Source organism: Musa acuminata, chromosome BXJ1-9, assembly GCF_036884655.1.
Source record: "Musa acuminata AAA Group cultivar baxijiao chromosome BXJ1-9, Cavendish_Baxijiao_AAA, whole genome shotgun sequence".
NCBI lineage: Eukaryota > Viridiplantae > Streptophyta > Magnoliopsida > Zingiberales > Musaceae > Musa > Musa acuminata.
The window spans coordinates 47,113,985-47,134,836 of record NC_088335.1 but is presented as its reverse complement, the minus strand read 5'-3'; the positions used below and the strand labels follow the sequence as shown (position 1 = coordinate 47,134,836).

At 39.0% G+C, this 20,852-nt stretch overlaps 3 protein-coding genes across 3 annotated transcripts; all 3 read right to left on the bottom strand.

The window, feature by feature from the left end:
- Positions 1 to 6: 6 nt before the first annotated feature.
- LOC135594159 (putative F-box protein At4g17565) lies at positions 7 to 7,038 on the bottom strand. The gene is made up of 2 exons (XM_065084568.1): positions 6,929 to 7,038; positions 7 to 1,402 (listed from the first exon to the last, which is right to left on the bottom strand). The coding sequence occupies exons 1-2, from the start codon at positions 7,036 to 7,038 to the stop codon at positions 73 to 75; spliced, it is 1,440 nt and encodes a 479-aa protein (XP_064940640.1). The 3' UTR covers positions 7 to 72.
- A 1,488-nt stretch (positions 7,039 to 8,526) lies between these two features.
- LOC135594158 (F-box/kelch-repeat protein At1g57790-like) lies at positions 8,527 to 9,672 on the bottom strand. Its single transcript, XM_065084567.1, has one exon. It carries the CDS (start codon positions 9,670 to 9,672, stop codon positions 8,527 to 8,529), a length of 1,146 nt encoding a protein of 381 aa, XP_064940639.1.
- Positions 9,673 to 15,297: 5,625 nt separating this feature from the next.
- On the bottom strand, positions 15,298 to 16,446 carry LOC103975032 (F-box protein At3g56470-like). Its single transcript, XM_009389941.2, has one exon. The coding sequence runs from the start codon at positions 16,444 to 16,446 to the stop codon at positions 15,298 to 15,300; it is 1,149 nt and encodes a 382-aa protein (XP_009388216.2).
- Positions 16,447 to 20,852: the final 4,406 nt, after the last annotated feature.

Sequence of the window (20,852 nt, the reverse complement as noted above, 5' to 3'; positions counted from 1 at the left end):
GCATCTATCATCTCTATATGTAGTAGTAGGAGTTGTAAGTCAAATAAGAGCAAGAACTGCTCGTTTCTTGGTTCACAGCATGGAGGGAGTGAACCAGATGGGTGGCAGCAAGTGTGGTTGTAATTGAGAGTTTGCCCGCGCCCGCGCCCACTTTCCACGTTCCACATCAGACACTACAATGCTATGAATGATTTCGGGCCGGCCATTGACTCTGGTTCTGACCGGCGCCTCCGTAAAGTAGACGCAATCTCGTCGTGCACCGCGAAAATTCTCGGTAGAAATCGATATAGCGTTGTTGATACCGATCAACAAGGACTTATTCCCCAAGTTCTTCACCGCTTCCCAACATGGCTGACGCTGAGGATTGTACCTCCAAACCATGATAGCCTTCCATCCCAGCGATTCATATGAGAGAACTGCGTGCCTCAAAATCAGGAACAGCTCCCCGGTGCTCGAGCACGCCAAGTATTTGCTGTGAATGTGTCTGACACGGGAGCAAGGAATGTGATAGTCGAAATGTGTCAAACCGAGTGACGTGCTCTCGGCGACCACCGTCACGGTGGGAGAAACTCCACTGAGGTCAAAAGCGAAGACTTCGGCTTCAACTGTTATGCAGTAGAATTTCCCATTGTGGTACATGATATCCTCGTATGAACGATGCTGAGTCGATGTCGTCTGAAGAAGATTCCACTTGTCTCCGCCTGCTTTTGCGTAGGCGATTTCACCACGGGGAATTCCATAGAGACTCACTGCGGTGTAATTATGGGTAGTTGGATTTGCGGAGAAGATAACTTTCGTAACGAAATAACAGGAGATTCGGTTGAGATGAGGAAGGACACAGCTGCCGTCGACGAGCTCAAAATTGGGTAGGGTGAGGAAGGAGGGGAGGCAGATTCGAGCCGCTGTTAGAGGATTTATGAGGCTGACATCCAGGTTTTTATTGAAGACTGCTAGCCAACCAGCTTGAGAGCCCACATACTGCACGCCGCGGAGCTCAGGGAGAAGGGAGTAGGTGAAGGAGCGTCTGGTGGGGAGAGACAAGAAGTTGCAGGTATCGCTGTTCTTGCCGACTAAGAGGAGCCACGGGGACGGGATGACAACGGGTAGGAGTGCGGAACACCAATCCTTGCATGTGGCACGAAAGCAGGCACGGTGAGGGACGGGAAGCTTTTCGCCAATCTTTGTGAGGAGATCCAGCGGGAGCGATGTCCAGTCACGGCTGTCCATGGCGGTCTCCGCCTCTGCTCCTTGTTTTCTTCGTCTCTTCATCTGCTGCCTTTCGTGGCTAAGAGGAACCAAACCAAGGACAGAGATGTCGATCGCAATGGCGGAGGAGTTGTTGAAGGTGGCGGAGGACCAACGTTGACGAGTTATATAGAGAAGGTTCCGATGACGAACACAACTGGGAAAACGATTCCGAATAGTAGACGACTGATAACAGTGCGGACTTTGTTGTAAGCGAAGGATGCCACTTTGTGTGGGTAATTTAGGCTTGAGATAAAATTTTAATGTAATATATATATTTTATATTTATTATACTATATAATATCACAGAGTAGCTTTGAATTATTTATGCTATAAAAATATCTTTAAAGTAAAAGACATATTCGGGTACAAATCATAAAGTCATTAATTTGTTTCCCATCCACGATTTGGAAAAGGCTTTATAGGCATCGCTCCTTCGACCACTGATCCCCAGCTACCTTGCCATCTAACATTCAAAGCCTCTGCCCTTGCTCACACACCGCCTTCGTGGGATGCCGTCATCTGGAGATGCAACCTATAAATGTCGCCAACAACTAATCAAGCTTCTTTCAAACGAGAGAGAGAGAGAGAGATGGAAGGAAGCCATGCTGCGTAAGGGAAGGGCTCAGGACAGGAGCGTGGACTGCGCAGGAAGACCACTTGCCAATCCTACAAAGGACCTAATCAATTTTCTGTAAGCTTTCCTATATTATTCCTCTGGTCCATTTACCAATGTTCAAGTACTTGGAACCTATTCTGTCGTGTCAAATATCTTGATAAATCCAAGAGAATACAATTTGTTATCGAGGGTGTGCAAAAACCACATTGTGATTATGCTTTGCAATGATATGTGTCCTATGCTTTGCAATGATATGAACAATAAGATTTCCCCAATTATACGAGGAAATCTCTCTATTCTGTTGAGGGAAATCCTTCCTCCTAATCCTATAAATAGGAGAGGAAACATGTTAATAGATTCAAGCTAAAGCTATTTCATTTCTACAATAAAGCTTCTTCAATTATTGTTCTTATCTTCTATTATTTCTATCACTATGATCTGGAAGCTTAAATTGGACAATAATTTCTCAGTCTTGGAGTAAAGCAACAATGTAGCAATAACAAAACCAGCTTGTGTATATTTTATTGAATGCAGATAATGGAGTTAAGCAACAATGTAGCAATGACAAAGCCAACTTGTGTGTATTTTGTTGAATGTTATGTCATAATGCACAATAGACATTCCATTCTGTTAACTAGATTAAAATTTCCTTTATAAAACATGTTCCTAAAGGCTTTCTTTTACTTTTATTATTTGCTTTTGCAATTATATTGGTCAAGATTTGAAGTCTTGGTTGGAGACCTCTACTGGTAGTTGGGTGGGATCGGTTGGGTTAGGTATATGTTAGCATACTGATACATAGTACATTAGTGTACCAGTCAGCACGGACTAAACAAAATGAGGGAGAGAAGGAGAAGGGAAGAAGGCAAAGTTTCTAGTTTCTGTGTGAGACTTATGCCAATCACTGGCCGCGTTGGCACGGGTCCCATATGTATTAGCATATTAACATATGTACTAACATATGGTACACTGACATGTTGGTCGTGATTGCTGTGTGAGAAGAGGAGTTGGAGAGCGAAGAAGAAAAGGAAGCAAGAGTAATCCAAGATCGCTGTATAAAGGAACTAGATACTTTCTCCTTTCTTTCTATTTTTTCACAAGATCATCTAAATTAATGGATTAGGGGATTAGAGAAGAGAAAGATTGAGAAAAAACCTTAATCTCTCAGAGATGATATTCAGATGCACATATAGCCCCCAGAGGTTCTATCTATTTATAGGTGAGAGCAGATGGTCTAAGATAAGTTATTAGGAGAGTTTCTCCCATCAAAATTATCTCCTAAGGAATCCTACTTTAACTAAATTTTTTTTTTCTATTAGCTAATAACTATAATCAGAATCCAATCATATCTATAATATATCTTACTTAATTAAATAGGATTAGATAATCTAACATTCTTCCATTTGGCTCATTAAACAGTAAGATACAAAAAGATTTAAAATCAAAAGGATATTAAATCGAATTTTCTTTTATGTGAGTTAAAGACCTTTGTCTCCATAGGACAATTTCAAATATGTAAATATTAAGTTAAGTTTCCTATTATTTCATAACTTAAAAGAAATCATATTATTTACTTATTAGGAACATCATTCAAGATATACATAGTTGTCCTTGGAGCTTCTTCTCACATTGATTTGGGTACAAAAAAATAATCTATCATGCTCCTAACCATATATAAATGATATGATGATATCTTTTAGTAATCATATTCTGCTGTAACACATTTGGTAAATCATATACCTTATTTTTCCAAGAATCTAGCAAAAGAATTATAATTTGGGTCATCATAAATATCATAAAATTTATCACCCTTGTTAGATATGATGATCTTGACTTTTCTATCTAATTGTCTATCAATTTCATTTATATACACTTCAATAGTGTAAACGGTCATAGACTTTACATAAATTAGATATATATAATCATATCTCAACAGGTTATTTATATGGTGATAAAATGTTACTCTTTAATGAAACGAAAGTATAGAGTGATAAACATAATATCAAGGAGCTTATAAAACTATATTTTATTTTAATATTTAATTATAGGATCATTGTAAACTTATGATTCATGTTAATTCTGTATAAACTATTATACAGAATTCAAAGGTTAATTTTATTGAATCACTATAAGTTTACAATCACCAAAAAGGAAATAATATTCTAACAATTTTAGGTAAAGAACTTAAATTCTTAGAATTATAAGAACACAACATGGATTCTTAAGATTTATCAAAACATAAGCGATAAATATAAATTAATATCGCTTTCACTTTAAGATGATTCCCTACATTAATAAATATCTCATTCTCTTTTGGTTTTATCCCTTTTTATTTTCTTTTTATTTTAATGAATACCTATTATTGGTAACATATTTTGAAGCATCAAATTAATCCATCAATAATATCTGTAATATTTGATTTGGACCAAGTTATATTTATATATTTTTTCATTTCAAATCAAATCTTATAGTATATTTCTTTTTCACATAACTTTATTTGTTACAAAATAACACTTTATTGTGAAGATATTCTTTTATGAGTTTATATAGTAAAGTAATTATAAACTCAAGTTGACTTACGTTTCATCCTTATTTTAGTGTTATCTATTCCTTGAGTAGTACTCAAAATATTATGAGTCTTGAGCTAACAAATTTATCATTTATTTTGAGGATATAATCTTGAATTCCTCAAATATTATCATTTTAAAATATCAACTAATGACTTATCAGAAAATTTAAATTTATCCTTAAATATTTTTATATGCTAGTTGTAAATTGTACTGAAGTCTAAGTATTATAAAATTGAGTCTTTCATACCTTTCTTGATAGTCACCTCAATTATTTATTTCACAGAACTTTCAGTAATTTGTGTCCTATTCAATTAATCTAATCAAGGTCTCACTCACTCAATACAACTTACATATGTTCAAGCCATTTATTTTAAAAAAGTATAGGAATATTTATAAAAACATAATAAAGGAAGTGGCACAGTAATAATATAACATTAATACTTTGAGTTTCTAAAATATGATGAATTATTGATATCATCTATATTTCATCTTTAGGTGAAATATTGACATATCTAGTGATCACTCAAGATTACTTATGGAGGACTGATATCATTCTTATGGAATAGTATTGTTACCTTTGGGTATACAACCCTAAACTGTAAGAATATCCAAAATAGTATCATCCTACCCTATCACATAATTATTTGAAATAGATTCTCCTTTGGGATTATCTAAATCTCATAATTATATGTGCCATCATGAATATTATTTTATTTAATATCATTTAGGATGAATTCCATAATGTATTTTATATATTATTGGTCCAGGTCACTTTGGACCAATACAAAAAGATAAAATACAATCTAAAATATCCCATGAATGACATGAACTTTATTGTAATTCATATCTCATAAATCTATCATCCCATGCTCTTTTGGTAGCTACCAATCAGATAAAACTTACGAAGATAGATTACAAATAATATTCACTAAATTTCTTTATCCTAATTCATGTCATTGTGAATATTATTTTATTTAATATCATTTAGGATTAATTTCATAATGTATTTTCTAAATTATCGGTCTAGGTCACTTTGGTGATTGTAAGACCAATACAAAAATATAAAATATAATCTAAAATATCCTATAAATGATAAGACATTTATTGTAATGCACATCTCATAAATTTATCATCTCAAGCTACTTTGACAGCTACAAGTCAGATAAAACTGAAGGAAATGAATTACAAATAATATTCATCAAATTTATTTAATTTAAACTAAGTAGTTCAATAATAGAATAATAACCATAATAATTATTGAACATTAATGTTAAATAGTTTAATAATAAAATAATAACCATAATAATTATTAAAAATTAATGCTAAGCAACTCAATAATAGAATAATAACCATAATAATTATTAAACGTGAATGTTAAGCAATTCAATAATAGAATAATAACCATAATAATTATTGAATATTAATCAGCAAAAGAAAACTCGTATGATAATCATGATAATATATAAATCATGCCTTCATGTGAAAGGAAAATATTATTTCATAATTTCAAATATATACATGTGAATAACTAAATGAATATCCAAGAATAATAATTGGATTTTATTTACCATATTTATAATCAATAATTCATATGAGAAAATTATAAAGTAAATCATAATTTATAATTTTTTTAATCAAAATTAAATCTAATCAAATAATCAAAAATATAATCATGATTAAATTTAATCATAATTATAATAAATCATATTTATCAATTTTATAATTGAGAATATAAACTAAAATTTTTAATTTCATAATGATAAAACTGTAAATATTCGATAGGATATAAATCGAAAATATGCGATTTATAAAAGGTAGAACTATAATTTGGCATAAATTAGACCCGAGGGTAAAACTATAAATATGTCAAAACCCTAGCCTACGTGTGCGGCGCTGCCTCTGTCCGCGTGCAGCTCCTACGGCCGCTGCGGTAGTTCCAGCCTACGGCCTTTCTTGCCTATGGATGGCGCGCACGGTTGGCTGTGGCTGTTGCCAGGCATGCGGTCTGCAGCGGTACTTGCCCGCGCACAGCCACAATCGCCGTGGGGCTGCCTCTGCCCATGAGCGAACGGTTCTGAACTTCTTTTCTACTAATCAATAACCAATCAAATCATATCTATATTATATCTTACCTAATTAAATAGAACCACATGGAAAAAAAAAGGAAGAGAAAAAGGAAAAAAAATTGTCATCAAAAGCTATAAAAAAAAATAATGATTGAAAGAATGATTTTTCGGAAGTAAGAAGTCCAGTACATTGACAAAACATTGTTTGAAGAAGTTTGGTGAATAAACATTTAAACATTTACTTTTTTCAGTACTCTACTTTATTTTATTTCATAAAATATTCTTTATTTTTTAAAAGATGAGATTACTCATGTTGTTCGTCTTTTTCGATTGTCATCCTATCGTGACTATTTTTGCCTCTCCCTACCATCTCGTCATGCTGTGGGCCATCTCTACTATTGTGAGGCCCTTGTCATTACTGTTGTCACCTTCGTCCTACCATCTTCACGTTATTACCTCTAACCCTCCATATGGTCGCTACCTCCATTCGTGAGGCCTTTCCATGAGGCCCCTTTGCCACCTCTTGTGGAGTGCTCATCGAAGCACAAGTGTATGAGCTGGCCAATGGCTTGGAGGCGAGTCGATAGTAGTTCTTATGGGTTGCGAAAAGGCCCTAGTGCATTATTCTTCGATGTCAATAGTGATGTTGGTCCCTAGTGCTTCTTGCTTGAGGGCTTTATAGAGAGGACCAAAATCTTATGTAAAATGGTTCCTCGTTGGGCTCTTTAGTAGAAGATGGATGTGGTGATGATGATGAAGGATGTGAGCATGGCACTATGGGTGGAAATGGGCAAGGGTAGGTTGGTGCATAGGGAGGAGATCACAAAAGAGAGATAGATATTTGTTGAAAATGGGTGAAGGGAAAAAGCTACGACAAAGGGTGAGATTGTAGGCATGAGAGAGGATAAGGCATGGTGCATTCGAAGAGTGCAATGAAAAGTTGAGGGTGAGATTGTAGGCATCATGAACAACCATACCTCGTCACCTTTTGCACTATCAATGACCACACCATCCCCTCCTCTCTATCCTTTGTCGTTAGAGAACAAATGAATGATAAGAACAAGAATATGGGAAGTAGATGCTGGGGATGGAGGCTTCACAAGGGCAAGGCTACGGCCTTGTGGAGGGGGGCTTCACAAATAAAGGTTGTGGCTATGCAGAAGTGACTTTGGTCTCATAACAATACGAAGTTGATGAGGACGACAACGAGGGTCTCGTTACGGGACCTCTTGGTGGTAAAGGTGAACCCATAATACAGCACAATGAGATAATCATGACATGGTGAAGATGATTAATGAAGATGACCATAATTCGAGTGGTAAGATGATAAGACAAGTATCGATAATTACCTTTTTGATACTTATAAAATATAAGGTGTGATAAGAGATGGATATGCACGTTTGATTTATCTCATTAATATTTTTCATCCAAGAATCCATAAATTCTTCTCCTGCAGTTCTCAAGATTTTGGGTCCTTTGTTTTTTCACCAAATTGCATAATATCATTCACACACACAAATTTTGTTGAGGCCCAATGATTTTTTCACAAGTCACTATCTTTTTCCAAGTAAGATTTGTATTCAGCAATGTGTGGTCTTAAGTAACTATTTTTCTTTATTTCCAATTAGATGATGTAATTCTTTCATATTTAATTCACTACAGTAACCTCATCAAATAGCACCTGCAGATATAGGATCTCAAATCAATCACTAATTCTAGTGATACCCACAACTAATGATGACTGATAAGGCCATAAAGAAATTAAAATTTCATATAAGAGCAAAAGGCATCTACATGTTTCTTTATGTTGTTTCCTCTTGAAGGAAAACTTGCTTTCATCTTCTATGGTCATATCAAACTTATAAAACAGATGTGCAACTTCATAAATCAAGCAAAACATTTTCTTGTACACAATATCAAAGCACAAGTTGATATAGTTACTGTGGCCTGTAATGTATCTATCATCTCTATATGTAGTAGTAGGAGTTGTAAGTCAAATTAGAGCAAGAACTACTCGTTTCTTGGTTCACAGCATGGAGGGAGTGAACCAGATGGGTGGCAGCAAGTGTGGTTGTAACTGAGAGTTTCGCCGCGCCCACTTTCTCCGTTCCACATCAAACACTCCAATGCTAAGAATGAATTCGGGCCGGTCATCGACTATGAATCTGACCGCCTCCGTAAAGTAGACGCAATCTCGTCGTGCATCTAGAAAATTCTCGGTAGAAATCGATGTAGCGTTGTTGATACCGATCAACAAGGACTTATTCCCCAAGTTCTTCACAGCTTCCCAACATGGCTGACGCTGAGGATTGTACCTCCAAACCATGATACCCTTCCATCCCAGCGATTCATGACAGAGAACTTCGCGCCTAAAAATCAGGAACAGCTCCCCGGTGCTCGAGCACGCCAAGTATTTGCCGTAAATGTGTATGACAGCGAAGCAAGGAATGTGATAGTCGAAATATGTCAAACCGACTGACGTGCTCTCGGCGACCACCGTCACGGTGGGAGAAACTCCACTGAGGTCAAAAGCGAAGACTTCGGCTTCAACTGTTATGCAGTAGAATTTCCCATTGTGGTACATGATATCCTCGTATGAACGATTCTGAGTCGATGTCGTCTGAAGAAGATGCCACTTGTCTCCGCCTGCTTTTGCGTAGGCGATTTCAATTTGGGGAGTGCCATAGAGACTCACCGCGATGTAATTATGGGTAGTTGGATTTGCGGAGAAGATAACTTTCGTAACAAAAAAACGGGAGATTCGGTTGAGATGAGGAAGGACACAGCTGCCGCCGACGAGCTCAAAATTGGGTAGGGTGAGGAAGGAGGGGAGGCAGATTCGAGCCGCTGTTAGAGGATTTATGAGGCTGACATCCAGGTTTTTATTGAAGACTGCTAGCCAACCAGCTTGAGAGCCCACATACCACACGCCGTGGAGCTCAGGGAGAAGGGAGTAGGTGAAGGAGCGTCTGGTGGGGAGAGACAAGAAGTTGCAGGTATCGCTGTTCTTGCCGACTGAGAGGAGCCACGGGGACGGGATGACAACGGGTAGGAGTGCTGAACACCAATCCTTGCATGTGGCACGAAAGCAGACACGGTGAGGGACGGGAAGCTTTTCGACAATCTTCGTGAGGACATCCAGCGGGAGCGATGTCCAGTCAGGGCTGTCCATGGTGGTCTCCGCCTCTGCTCCTTGTATTCTTCTTCTCTTCATCTGCTGCCTTTGGTGGCAAAGAGGAACCAAAGCAAGGACAGAGATGTCGATCGCAATGGCAGAGGAGTTGTTGAAGGTGGCGGAGGACCAACGTTGATGAGTTATATAGAGAAGGTTCCGATGACGAACACAACTGGGAAAACGAGTCCGAGTAGGACAAGGTCTCCTTAATGGAGACGACTGATGACAGTGCGGACTTTGTTGTAAGCGAAGGATGCCACTTTGTGTGGGTAATTTAGGCTTGAGATAAATTTTTAATGTAATATATATATATATATATATATATATATATATATATTTATATTTATATTTATTATACTATATAATATCACAGAGTAGCTTTGAATTATTTATGCTATAAAAATATCTTTAAAGTAAAAGACATATTCCGGTACAAATCATAAAGTCATTAATTTGTTACTCATTCACGACTTGGAAAAGGCTTTATAGGCACCGCTCCTACGACCTCTAATCCCCAGCTACCTTGCTAGCCATCTAACATTCAAAGCCTCTGCCCTTGCTTACACACCGCCTTCGTGGGACGTATCTGTGAAGAATTGAGAGAATGATCTTGGACCGATGCAACAAAAAATAGTTTGTGGGCTAGAGGCTTCGTGAGTGAGTCTGCTAGTTGATCAGCTGTATGAACATAAGAGACACAAAGTTGATGTCTGACAACTTGATCTCGCACGAAGTGAAAGTCGATGGCAATGTGTTTCATGCGAGAGTGGAACACTGGATTGACACATAAGTAGGTTGCTCCAACATTGTCATAATATATTGTAGGAGTTTGGGTGGAGCTAACTTTGAATTCCTTGAGGAGATTTGTAACCCAATTGAGTTCAGCAATAGCGGTAGCAATAGCACGATATTCAGCTTCAGTTGTAGACCGGGCCATTGTCTTTTGTTTCTTAGAACTCCAACTGATTGAATTAGACCCAAGAAAGATCACATACCTTGACGTGGAGGTTCTATCATCAAAATTCCCTGCCCAATCAGCATCGACAAAGGCATGGAGATTAAGAGGAGAGTGTTTACGGACAAAGAGACAATGATTGATAGTCCCGTGAAGATACCGTAAGATTCGTTTGACTACAGACCAATGTATAAAATATGGTCGATGCATGAACTGGGATAGTTTATTGACCACAAATGAGATATCTAGACGGGTGAGAGACAAGTACTGTAAGGAGCCAAGGACTTGATGGTATTGAGTTGGGTTTGTAGTAGGGCTTCCGTCATAAAGTTTGAGCGACTCGCTAGTAGACATAGGTGTTGTAACTGCCTTTGCATCTTGCATATTCATTTTAGATAATAGATCTTGAATATATTTTCGTTGTGATAGGAAGAGCCCGGAAGATGTGTATGTTGCTTCCACTCCCAAAAAATAACTCAAGGGTCCTAGATCTTTAAGAGAGAATCAATTTGCTAAATGCTTGAGGAATGCCTTGATTTTCATAGGATTGTTGCCTGTGATTTGGAGTTGATGAAGCCAACTGATGCCAAAAACGAGTTAAGTTCGGTGTACCAAGCTCTTGGAGCCCGACGAAGACCATAAATAGCTTTTTGTAGTTTACAAACATGCTTTGGATATTAAGGGTGGATGAAGCCAAGAGGTTGCTGCATGAAGATATCATCAGTTAGGGTCCCCTGTAGAAAGGCATTGTTAATGTCGAGTTGACGTAAATGCCAGCCTTGTAAGATGGCCAAACTTAGAATAAGTCGGATTGTTGTGGGTTTAATAATAAGGTTGAATGTCTATGTGAAGTCAACACCAGGTCATTGATGAAACCCTTTGGCTTAATTCGAAAGACCCACTTACACCCGATGATGTTTTATGTGGGATGAGAGGGTACAAGGGTCCATGTAGAATTATGAAGGAGTGCATCATATTCTTCACACATGGCTTTACGCTTGTATAGAGATTTTTGGGCTTGAGTAATTGTGGTAGGTTCAGTGGTCTCTGACGAGGATGTTGTGATGGTATGTAGGTCAAGGATTTGTCGTGGTTTAAAGACACCACTTTTGGATCATGTTGTCATTGGATATCCAGGGGCTATAGGGTGTGTTGTAGGTATGGGCGGTAGAGGCTAAGGGACTTCAGTGTCACTGGTCTCAAGAGAGGATAAAGGCAGCGAATGTGATTCCGAGGGAATGCCTTCAGTTGTAGGAGAACCTAGTGAAGAAAGGAGAGGCACAATGGAGGGGGTGAGGAGCTGTTGCACCGGGAGAATGAGAGAGTGTGAATCCTGAGGAGAATGACTGGATGATATTATGGGAGACTCGATTGACAGGATTGATGGTGTACTCCAGTGATGTATATGTGATGGAGTAGGTGGCACAGTAGGAGACTCAGGGTTGTGAAATGGAAATGTAGTCTCTATAAAAATAACATGACGGGATGTAAAGACTTTTCGAGATTGGGGTTCATAGCATCGAAAGGCATTATGATCAAGGGAGTATCCAATGAAAACATAAGGTTTAGATTTTGATGTTATCTTATGTGAGGCATATGGACGCAACCATGGATAACATAGACAACCAAACACTTTAAGTTTTTGAAGGTTCGGGGATTTATGAAATAATTTTTCAAATGGTGACTCATACTCGAGGATTAGAGTGAGTATACGATTAATGAGGTAGACGACAGCTTGAAATGCTACAGTCTAAAAAGTTGGTGGTATAGAGGCTTGGTGTAGGAGTGTGAGACCAGTTTTAACTATATGTCGATGTTTGCGTTCAGCAGAGCCGACGAGTTGAGGAGTGTGTGGAGGTGACTTGAGGTGTTATATACCACAAGCAGATATGCAGGATGTGAGGGCTTGATATTCGCTGCCACCATCAGAGTAAATACTCTTAATTTTAGATTGAAAGAAGTTCTCGACCAATCTTCGAAATTTAGTAAAGACTGTTGAAACTTCAGATTTATGATGAAGAGGGTATAAGCATGTGTATTTGATGAAATAGTCTACGAAAATAATATAAAATATGAATTTGTCAAAGGAAGTGATTGGAGCGGGGCCCCAAACATTAGTGTAAATAACTTCAAGGGGTTTAGAGCAGGATATGGAGGATTTTCCAAAGGGAAGTCTATGACTTTTATTACTTAAACAAGCATCACAATGAGTTATGATGTTATTGGATTTAAGCGTAGGAAGAGAATAACGGAAAATCAGTTTTTGCTGAATAAGAGTTGAGGGATGACCAAGACGACGATGCCACACATCAATTGGAGCTGCGATAGAAGAATGGGTAGTGGGTTGGGTGATTTGTGGAACCGACAGCCACTCGTAAATGTTGTCTTTACTCTGGCCTCGGACCAAGGATGTCCCCGTGCTTAAATCCTTGAGAAGAAAGGAATTATGAAAGAATTCAATTGAGGTATAATTCTATTTATAGAATTGGGAAACAGAAATGAGGTTTCGTTTGATTTGGGGTGCACACAAAACATCATCTAGCATAAACGAAGTACTATGTGAATTAAGCACTATGGAACTAGTATGAGTAATGGGGAGTCTGTTATCGTCACCGATGATGTTGTCCTCAGTTTCGCCATAGTCGTTATGGATGGATAAGTTTTGTAAATCAGACATGATGTGATGAGATGCGCCAGAGTCCACAATCCAATTTTCATCACCAGTTGTTGAAGTAGCAGTAAGATTTGCATGAGGCCAATACGACGGAGGAGGAAGTCTGGATCGAGTTCTACAGACTTTTACAAAGTGACCAACTTTGTCACATAGTTGGCAGACAACTCTTTGTTGAGGAGGGGACGTTTGTTTGGAGCTCTTGTTGTACCGGTTGCTCTTCTTCTTAGGTTTTTAACTGACTTGAGCCGTAATGGATGGTTTTGGCAACCTGTTTTTATGCGTGAGATATATCTCATAGTCAGTCAACTTGTCATAGAGTTCTTCAAACGATACTGGTGAATCACGTGCCCGTATTGCTGTTGCCAATTCCTTGTACTCGTCTCCTAGGTCATTTAGGATATGGACAGTAACTTTTCATCACCGAGGGAATGACCTATCAAGGCCAAGTTATCGATGATAATCTTTATGTTGTGTAGATAATCAACAACAGTACTTCCCTCTTATTTTATCTTCATGAGATTGGATAGAAGACTAAGCATGCGAGTACGGGAACGATTGGCCAGGGTGGTTTGCAACTTGCACCAAGCTTCGACAGCAGTGTCACATGAAGAAATGAGTGGGGCGAGGGAACCAACGACCGAGGCTTGAATTGCTTGAAGGATGAGACAATCCTGGCGTAACCATAGTTTATGGTCCGGATTTGGTATTGGACTGGATGTGCCTGGGATGTTGAGCATCGCCGGCGGACAACGAAGAGAGCCATCGACAAATCCTAAAAGATCATAGCCAAATAGTAGATTAGAGAATTGAGCATGCTATGATGCATAGTTGCCACCGTTGGATAATTTGAAGGGAATGAGAGTGGCATCATTGATAGAAATAAGGCCGGTAGAGGAAAAGGTACTATGGTTTCCTATGGGAATAGTAATTGGAACGTTAGATGAAGACATGTTGGACATATATAGGAGCAAAGTAGAAAAAGTGGAAGTATGTAACAATTAGATAGGTAAAAAATATATAGATGGGTAAAAAAAAACTGCTGATGCCACCTGTATCGATCACTTGCAGTAGGATCAATATCGCTTCAGTCGCCGAAGGTAGAGGTCACGCCTAGGGGGCTATTGCAGTGCAGCATAGGTGTTTGGCGATTAGATGTAGCGACAGAAAGATATGGCAACTGTGTTCATGGTGATGGGAATCGTCAGAGGTCAGGTGCCGAACACATGCCTAGCTCTAACGAGAACAGGCTACAGAAGGGAGAGTAGAGCCTTCCTAAGACCGGAATGACTCTGATACCATGATAGAAATAAAATACAAAGAAGAAGAATGCATTGAGTTGAATACAATACGCCCTATTTATACATGTTAGAAGAGAGAATTTACATCTCTTCAACTATCGATAAATTCTTCTCCTGCATTGTTCTCAAGATTTTGGGTCCTTTATTTTTTCACCAAATTGCATAAAATCATTCACACTCAAAAATTTTGTTGAGGCCCAATGATTTTTTCACAAGTCACTATCTTTTTCCAAGTAAGATCTGTTTTCAGCAATGTGTGGTATTAAGTAACTATTTTTCTTTATTTCCAATTAGATGATGTAATTCTTTCATTTTTAATTCACTGCAGTAACCTCATCAAGTAGCACCTGCAGGTACAGGATCTCAAATAATCACTAATTCTAGTGATACCCACAACTAATGATGACTGATAAGGCCATAAAGAGATCACTCTAAATTAAAATTTCATATAAGAGCAAAAGGCATCTACATGTTTCTCTGTGTCCTCTTGAAGGAAAACTTGCTTTCATCTTTATGGTCATATCAAACTTGTAAAACAGATGTGCAACTTCATAAATCAAGCAAAACATTTTCTTGTACACAATATCAAAGCACAAGTTGATATAGTTACTGTGGCCTGTAGTGTATCTATCATCTCTATATGTAGTAGTAGGAGTTGTAAGTCAAATTAGAGCAAGAACTACTCGTTTCTTGGTTCACGGCATGGAGGGAGTGAACCAGATGGGTGGCAGCAAGAGTGGTTGTAACTGAGAGTTTGCCCGCGCCCACTTTCCCCGTCGCACATCAGACACTACAATGCTAGGAATGAATTCGGGCCGGCCATCGACTATGGTTCTGATCAGCGCCTCCGTAAAGTAGACGCAATCTCGTCGTGCATCTCGAAAATTCTCGGTAGAAATCGATATAGCGTTGTTGATACCGATCAACAAGGACTTATTCCCCAAGTTCTTCACAGCTTCCCAACATGGCTGACGCTGAGGATTGTACCTCCAAACCATGATAGCCTTCCATCCCAGCGATTCATATGAGAGAACTGTGCGCCTCAAAATCAGGAACAGCTCCCCGGTGCTCGAGCACGCCAAGTATTTGCTGTGAATGTGTCTGACACGGGAGCAAGGAATGTGACAGTCGAAATGTGTCAAACCGAGTGACGTGCTCTCGCCGACCACCGTCACGGTGGGAGAAACTCCACTGAGGTCAAAAGCGAAGACTTCGGCTTCAACTGTTATGCAGTAGAATTTCCCATTGTGGTACATGATATCCTCGTATGAACGATTCTGAGTCGATGTCGTCTGAAGAAGATTCCACTTGTCTCCGCCTGCTTTTGCGTAGGCGATTTCAATTTGGGGAGTGCCATAGAGACTCACCGCGATGTAATTATGGGTAGTTGGATTTGCGTAGAAGATAACTTTCGTAACAAAAAAACGGGAGGTTCGGTTGAGATGAGGAAGGACACAGCTGCCGCCGACGAGCTCAAAATTGGGTAGGGTGAGGAAGGAGGGGAGGCAGATTCGAGCCGCTGTTAGAGGATTTATGAGGCTGACATCCAGGTTTTCATTGTAGACTGCTAGCCAACCAGCTTGAGAGCCCACATACTGCACGCCGTGGAGCTCAGGGAGAAGGGAGTAGGTGAAGGAGCGTCTGGTGGGGAGAGACAAGAAGTTGCAGGTATCGCTGTTCTTGCCGACTAAGAGGAGCCACGGGGACGGGATGACAACGGGAAGGAGTGCGGAACACCAATCCTTGCATGTGGCACGAAAGCAGGCACGGTAAGGGACGGGAAGCTTTTCGCCAATCTTCGTGAGGACATCCAGCGGGAGCGATGTCCAGTCAGGGCTGTCCATGGTGGTCTCCGCCTCTGCTCCTTGTGTTCTTATCTTCATCTGCTGCCTTTGGTGGCTACGAGGAACCGAAGCAAGGACAGAGATGTCGATCGCAATGACAGAGGAGTTGTTGAAGGTGGCGGACGACCAACGTTGATGAGTTATATAGAGACGGTTCCGATGACGGACACAACTGGGAAAACGATTCCGAGTAGGACAAGCATTCCGAATAGGAGACGACTGATAACATTTCGGACTTTGTTTTAAGCGAAGGATGCCACTTTGTGTGGGTAATTTAGGCTTGAGATAAATTATTTAATGTAATATATATATATATATATATATATATATATATATTTATCATACTATATAATATCGCATAGTAGCTTTGAATTATTTATGCTATAAAAATATCTTTACAGTAAAAGACATATTCCGGTACAAATCATAAAGTCATTAATTTGTTACCCATCCACGTTTCGGAAAAGGCTTTATAGGCACCGCTCCTTCGACCTCTAATCCCCGGCTACCTTGCCATCTAATGTTAGTACTTCAATTAGTATAATATGAAGTCTATTTTTACATAATGAAAAATAAGATTTCTTTAACTGAGCAGAAAGATTACCTAATACAGTTGAGAAAATCTCATCTACTGTGCAGTTCAAGAAATCTCTCTATTATCAGATAAAATCTCTTTGTTATCAGATAAAATCTCTCTGTTATGGATCGATGCAACATGAGAGACACGAAGTTGATGTCTGACAACTTGATCTCGCACGAAGTGAAAGTCGATGGCAATGTGTTTCATGCGTGAGTGGAACACTAAATTGATACATAAGTAGGTAGCTTCAACATTGTCATAATATATTGTAGGAGTATGGGTAGAGCTGACTTTGAGTTTTTTGAGGAGATTTATGACCCAATTGAGTTCAACAACAGCAGTAGCAATAGCACGATATTCAGCTTCAATTGTAGATCGGGCCACTGTCTTTTGTTTCTTAGAACTCCAACTGATTAGATTAGACCCAAGAAAGACCACATACCCTGATGTGGAGGTTCTCACATCAAAGTTACCCGCCATATCAACATCAGCAAAGGCACGAAGATGAAGTTGAGTGGTTTTGCAGAGAAAGAGACCATGATTAAGGGTCCCTTTAAAATATCGCAAAATTCGTTTAACCGCAGACCAATGCATAGCAGAAGGCTGGTGCATGTATTGAGATAATTTATTATTGAAAATGAGATATCTGGACGGGTGAGAGCCAAGTACTGTAAGGAACCAAGTACTTGTCGGTATTGAGTTGAGTCCGTGGTAGGGCTACCATCACATAATTTGAGTGATTCACTAGTAGAGAGAGGAGTAGCAACTTCTTTCGCATCCTACATATTTGTCTTTAATAATAAGTCTTGAATATACTTTCTCTATGAGAGGAGGAGACCTGACGATGTAAATGTTGCTTCCATTCCCAGAAAGTAGCTCAAGGGTCCTAAATTTTTAAGGGAGAATCGATCAGCCAATTGCTTAAAAAATGTCTGAATCTCCAAGGGATCATTGCCTGTAACAATAATATAATCTACATATACTAGAAGATATATTGTATTTCCATGTTGTTGTCGTAGGAATAAAGAGGTATCAGACTTGGAGTTGATGAAGCCAATTGATATCATAAACGATCCAAGTTCAGTATACCAAGCTCGTGGAGCTTGACGGAGTCCATAAATGGCATTTTATAATTTGCAGACATGTCTCGGATACTGGTGATGAATAAAGCTAAGGGGTTGCTGCATAAAGACATCTTCAGTTAAAGTCTCTTGTAAAAAAGCATTGTTAACATCCAGTTGTCATAAGTTGACGCCTTTGGAGATGGCCAAACTTAGAATAAGCCGAATTGTTGTGGGTTTAACTACAGGAATAAAAGTCTCTGTGAAGTCAACTCTAGGTCGTTAATGAAACCCTTTGGCTACTAATCGTGCTTTATATCTAGCAACGGACCCGTCGAGGTTCCGCTTAATTCGGAAGACCCATTTACACCCGATGATGTTTTGTGTATGATGAAAAGGTATTAGAGTCCATGTGGAGTTATAGAGAAGAGCATCATATTCTTCACACATGGCTTTACGTCAGTGAGGAGATTTTTAGGCTTGAGTAATTGTGGTGGGTTCACTGGTCTCGGGAGAGGATTTAGTGATAGCATGCAGATCGAGAACCTGACGTGGTTTAAAAATACCACTTTTGAGCGTGTTGTCATTGGATGTCTAGGAACTGAAAGTTGTGGTATTAGTATGGGTGGTGGAGAGGCATCGACAGGGGTCGAGATAGGCTGAGATACATCAGTGGTACTAGGTAAAGAAGGTTGTTGTGATTCTGAGGATATTATATCAGTAGTAGGGGAGGCTTGTGAAGAAGGAAGATGAGAAGGAATGGAGGGAGTGGGAAGCTGTTGAACCGGGAGACTGGATGGTATACTCCAATGATGTATCTTTGTTATAGTGGTCGACATTGTAGGAGACTCGTGGTTTTGAAATGGAAAGACAGACTCCACAAAAACAACATGACGTGAAATAAAGACTTTTTGAGTTTTTGGTTCGTAGTATCGAAAGGCATTATGTTCAAGAGAATATCCTATGAATGTGCAAGGTGTAGATCTTGGTGCTATCTTATGTGGGGCATAGGGACATAGCCACGGATAACATAAACGACCAAATATTCGAAGTTTTTGAAGGTTTAGGGATTTAGAAAATAGTTTTTCAAATGGAGACATGTATTGGAGAACTGGATTGGGCAGACGATTAATAAGGTAGATGACAGTTTGGAAGGCTACAGACCAAAAGGTTGCTGGTATGGAGGCTTGATGTAAAAGCGTGAGATCAGTTTCTACAATATGTCGATGTTTGCGTTCAGTAGAACCAACTAGTTGAGGAGTGTGTGGGGATGATTAAGGTGTTGGATACCACAGGTTGAGAGGTAGGATGTGAGAGCTTGATATTCACCCCCACCATCAAAGTAGCCTATTTTAATTGTAGATTGAAAGAAGTTTTCGACCAACTTTTTAAAGTTGGTAAAAATTGTTGAAACTTCTGACTTATGACGGAGAGGATAAATCAATGTGTACTTAGTAAAATAGTCTACAAAAATGACATAAAATCTAAACTTGTCAAAGGAAGTGACAGGAGCAGGACCTCAAACATCAGTATAAATAATTTTAAATGGTGTAGAACATGATATGGAAGAAGAACCAAAAGGGAGTCTATGATTTTTATTACTGAGACAAGCATCACAATAAAAGCTATTATTTGTAGGAGTAGAAAGAGAATAACGAGAAAGTAATTTATTTTGGATAGAGAGAGAGGGATGACTGAGACGACGATGCTACACATCAATTGGAGCTGCCATTGAGGAGTAAACAGTGGGCTGTTTGAGTTATGGAATGAACGACCATTCATAAACATTATCCTTACTATGACCTTAGACTAAGATACCTCTGTGTTTAAATCCTTGACAAGAAAAGAGTTAGGAAAGAATTCAATAGAGGTATTATTTTGTTTGCAAAATTGAGAAACAGAAATAAGATTGTGTTTAATGTGAGGTGCACACAAAACATCATCGAGTGTAAAAGTTGTGGTAGGTGAATTAAGCATTGTGGAACCAGTATGAGTAATAAGAAGTCCTTTACCGTCACCGATGATGATGTCGTCATGTCCACTATAATTATTGTGGATCGACAAGTTTTGTAGATTAGAGGTAATGTGGTGGGATGCGTCAGAGTCTACGATTCAATTATGATCAGTAGTGTTTGGAGTAGTTGTGAGATTTGGTTGAGGCCAATGTGATTGTACAGGAAGTCGGGGTCGAGATCGACAGACCTTTGCAGAGTGACCGACTTTATCACATAATTTGTAAACAACTCTTCATTGATTTGTGTGTTCAGGGCGCCGGGACTGCTGATGATTGAAGTAGCCACCTTGGTTATCGTGATTGAAATGTTGATGATGTGGAGGAGGGGTTTGGTTGGAGCTCAAAGGTTCAGAAAGCATCTTAGTCGAACCTTTGTTAATAGTCTTGTTATACTGATAGCCCATCCTCGTGGATTTTTGATTGACTTGAGCCATGATAGATGGTCCTAACAATTTGTCCTCACGCTTGAGATATATCTCAAAATCAGTCAGCTTATCATAGAGTTCTTCGAACGATACTAGTGAATCACATGCCCATATTGCTGCTGCCAATTCCTTGTACTCGTCTCCTAGGACATTGAGGATATAGACAATCAAGGCCAATTTATCAATAATAATCTTTATGTTGTGCATATATTCAGTAACAGTACTTCCCTCTTGTTTTGTTTTCATAAGTCCGAATAGGAGACTAAGCATGCGAGTTCGTGAACGATTTGCCAGGGTGGTTTGCAACTTGTTGTTGGGTTGGCAGC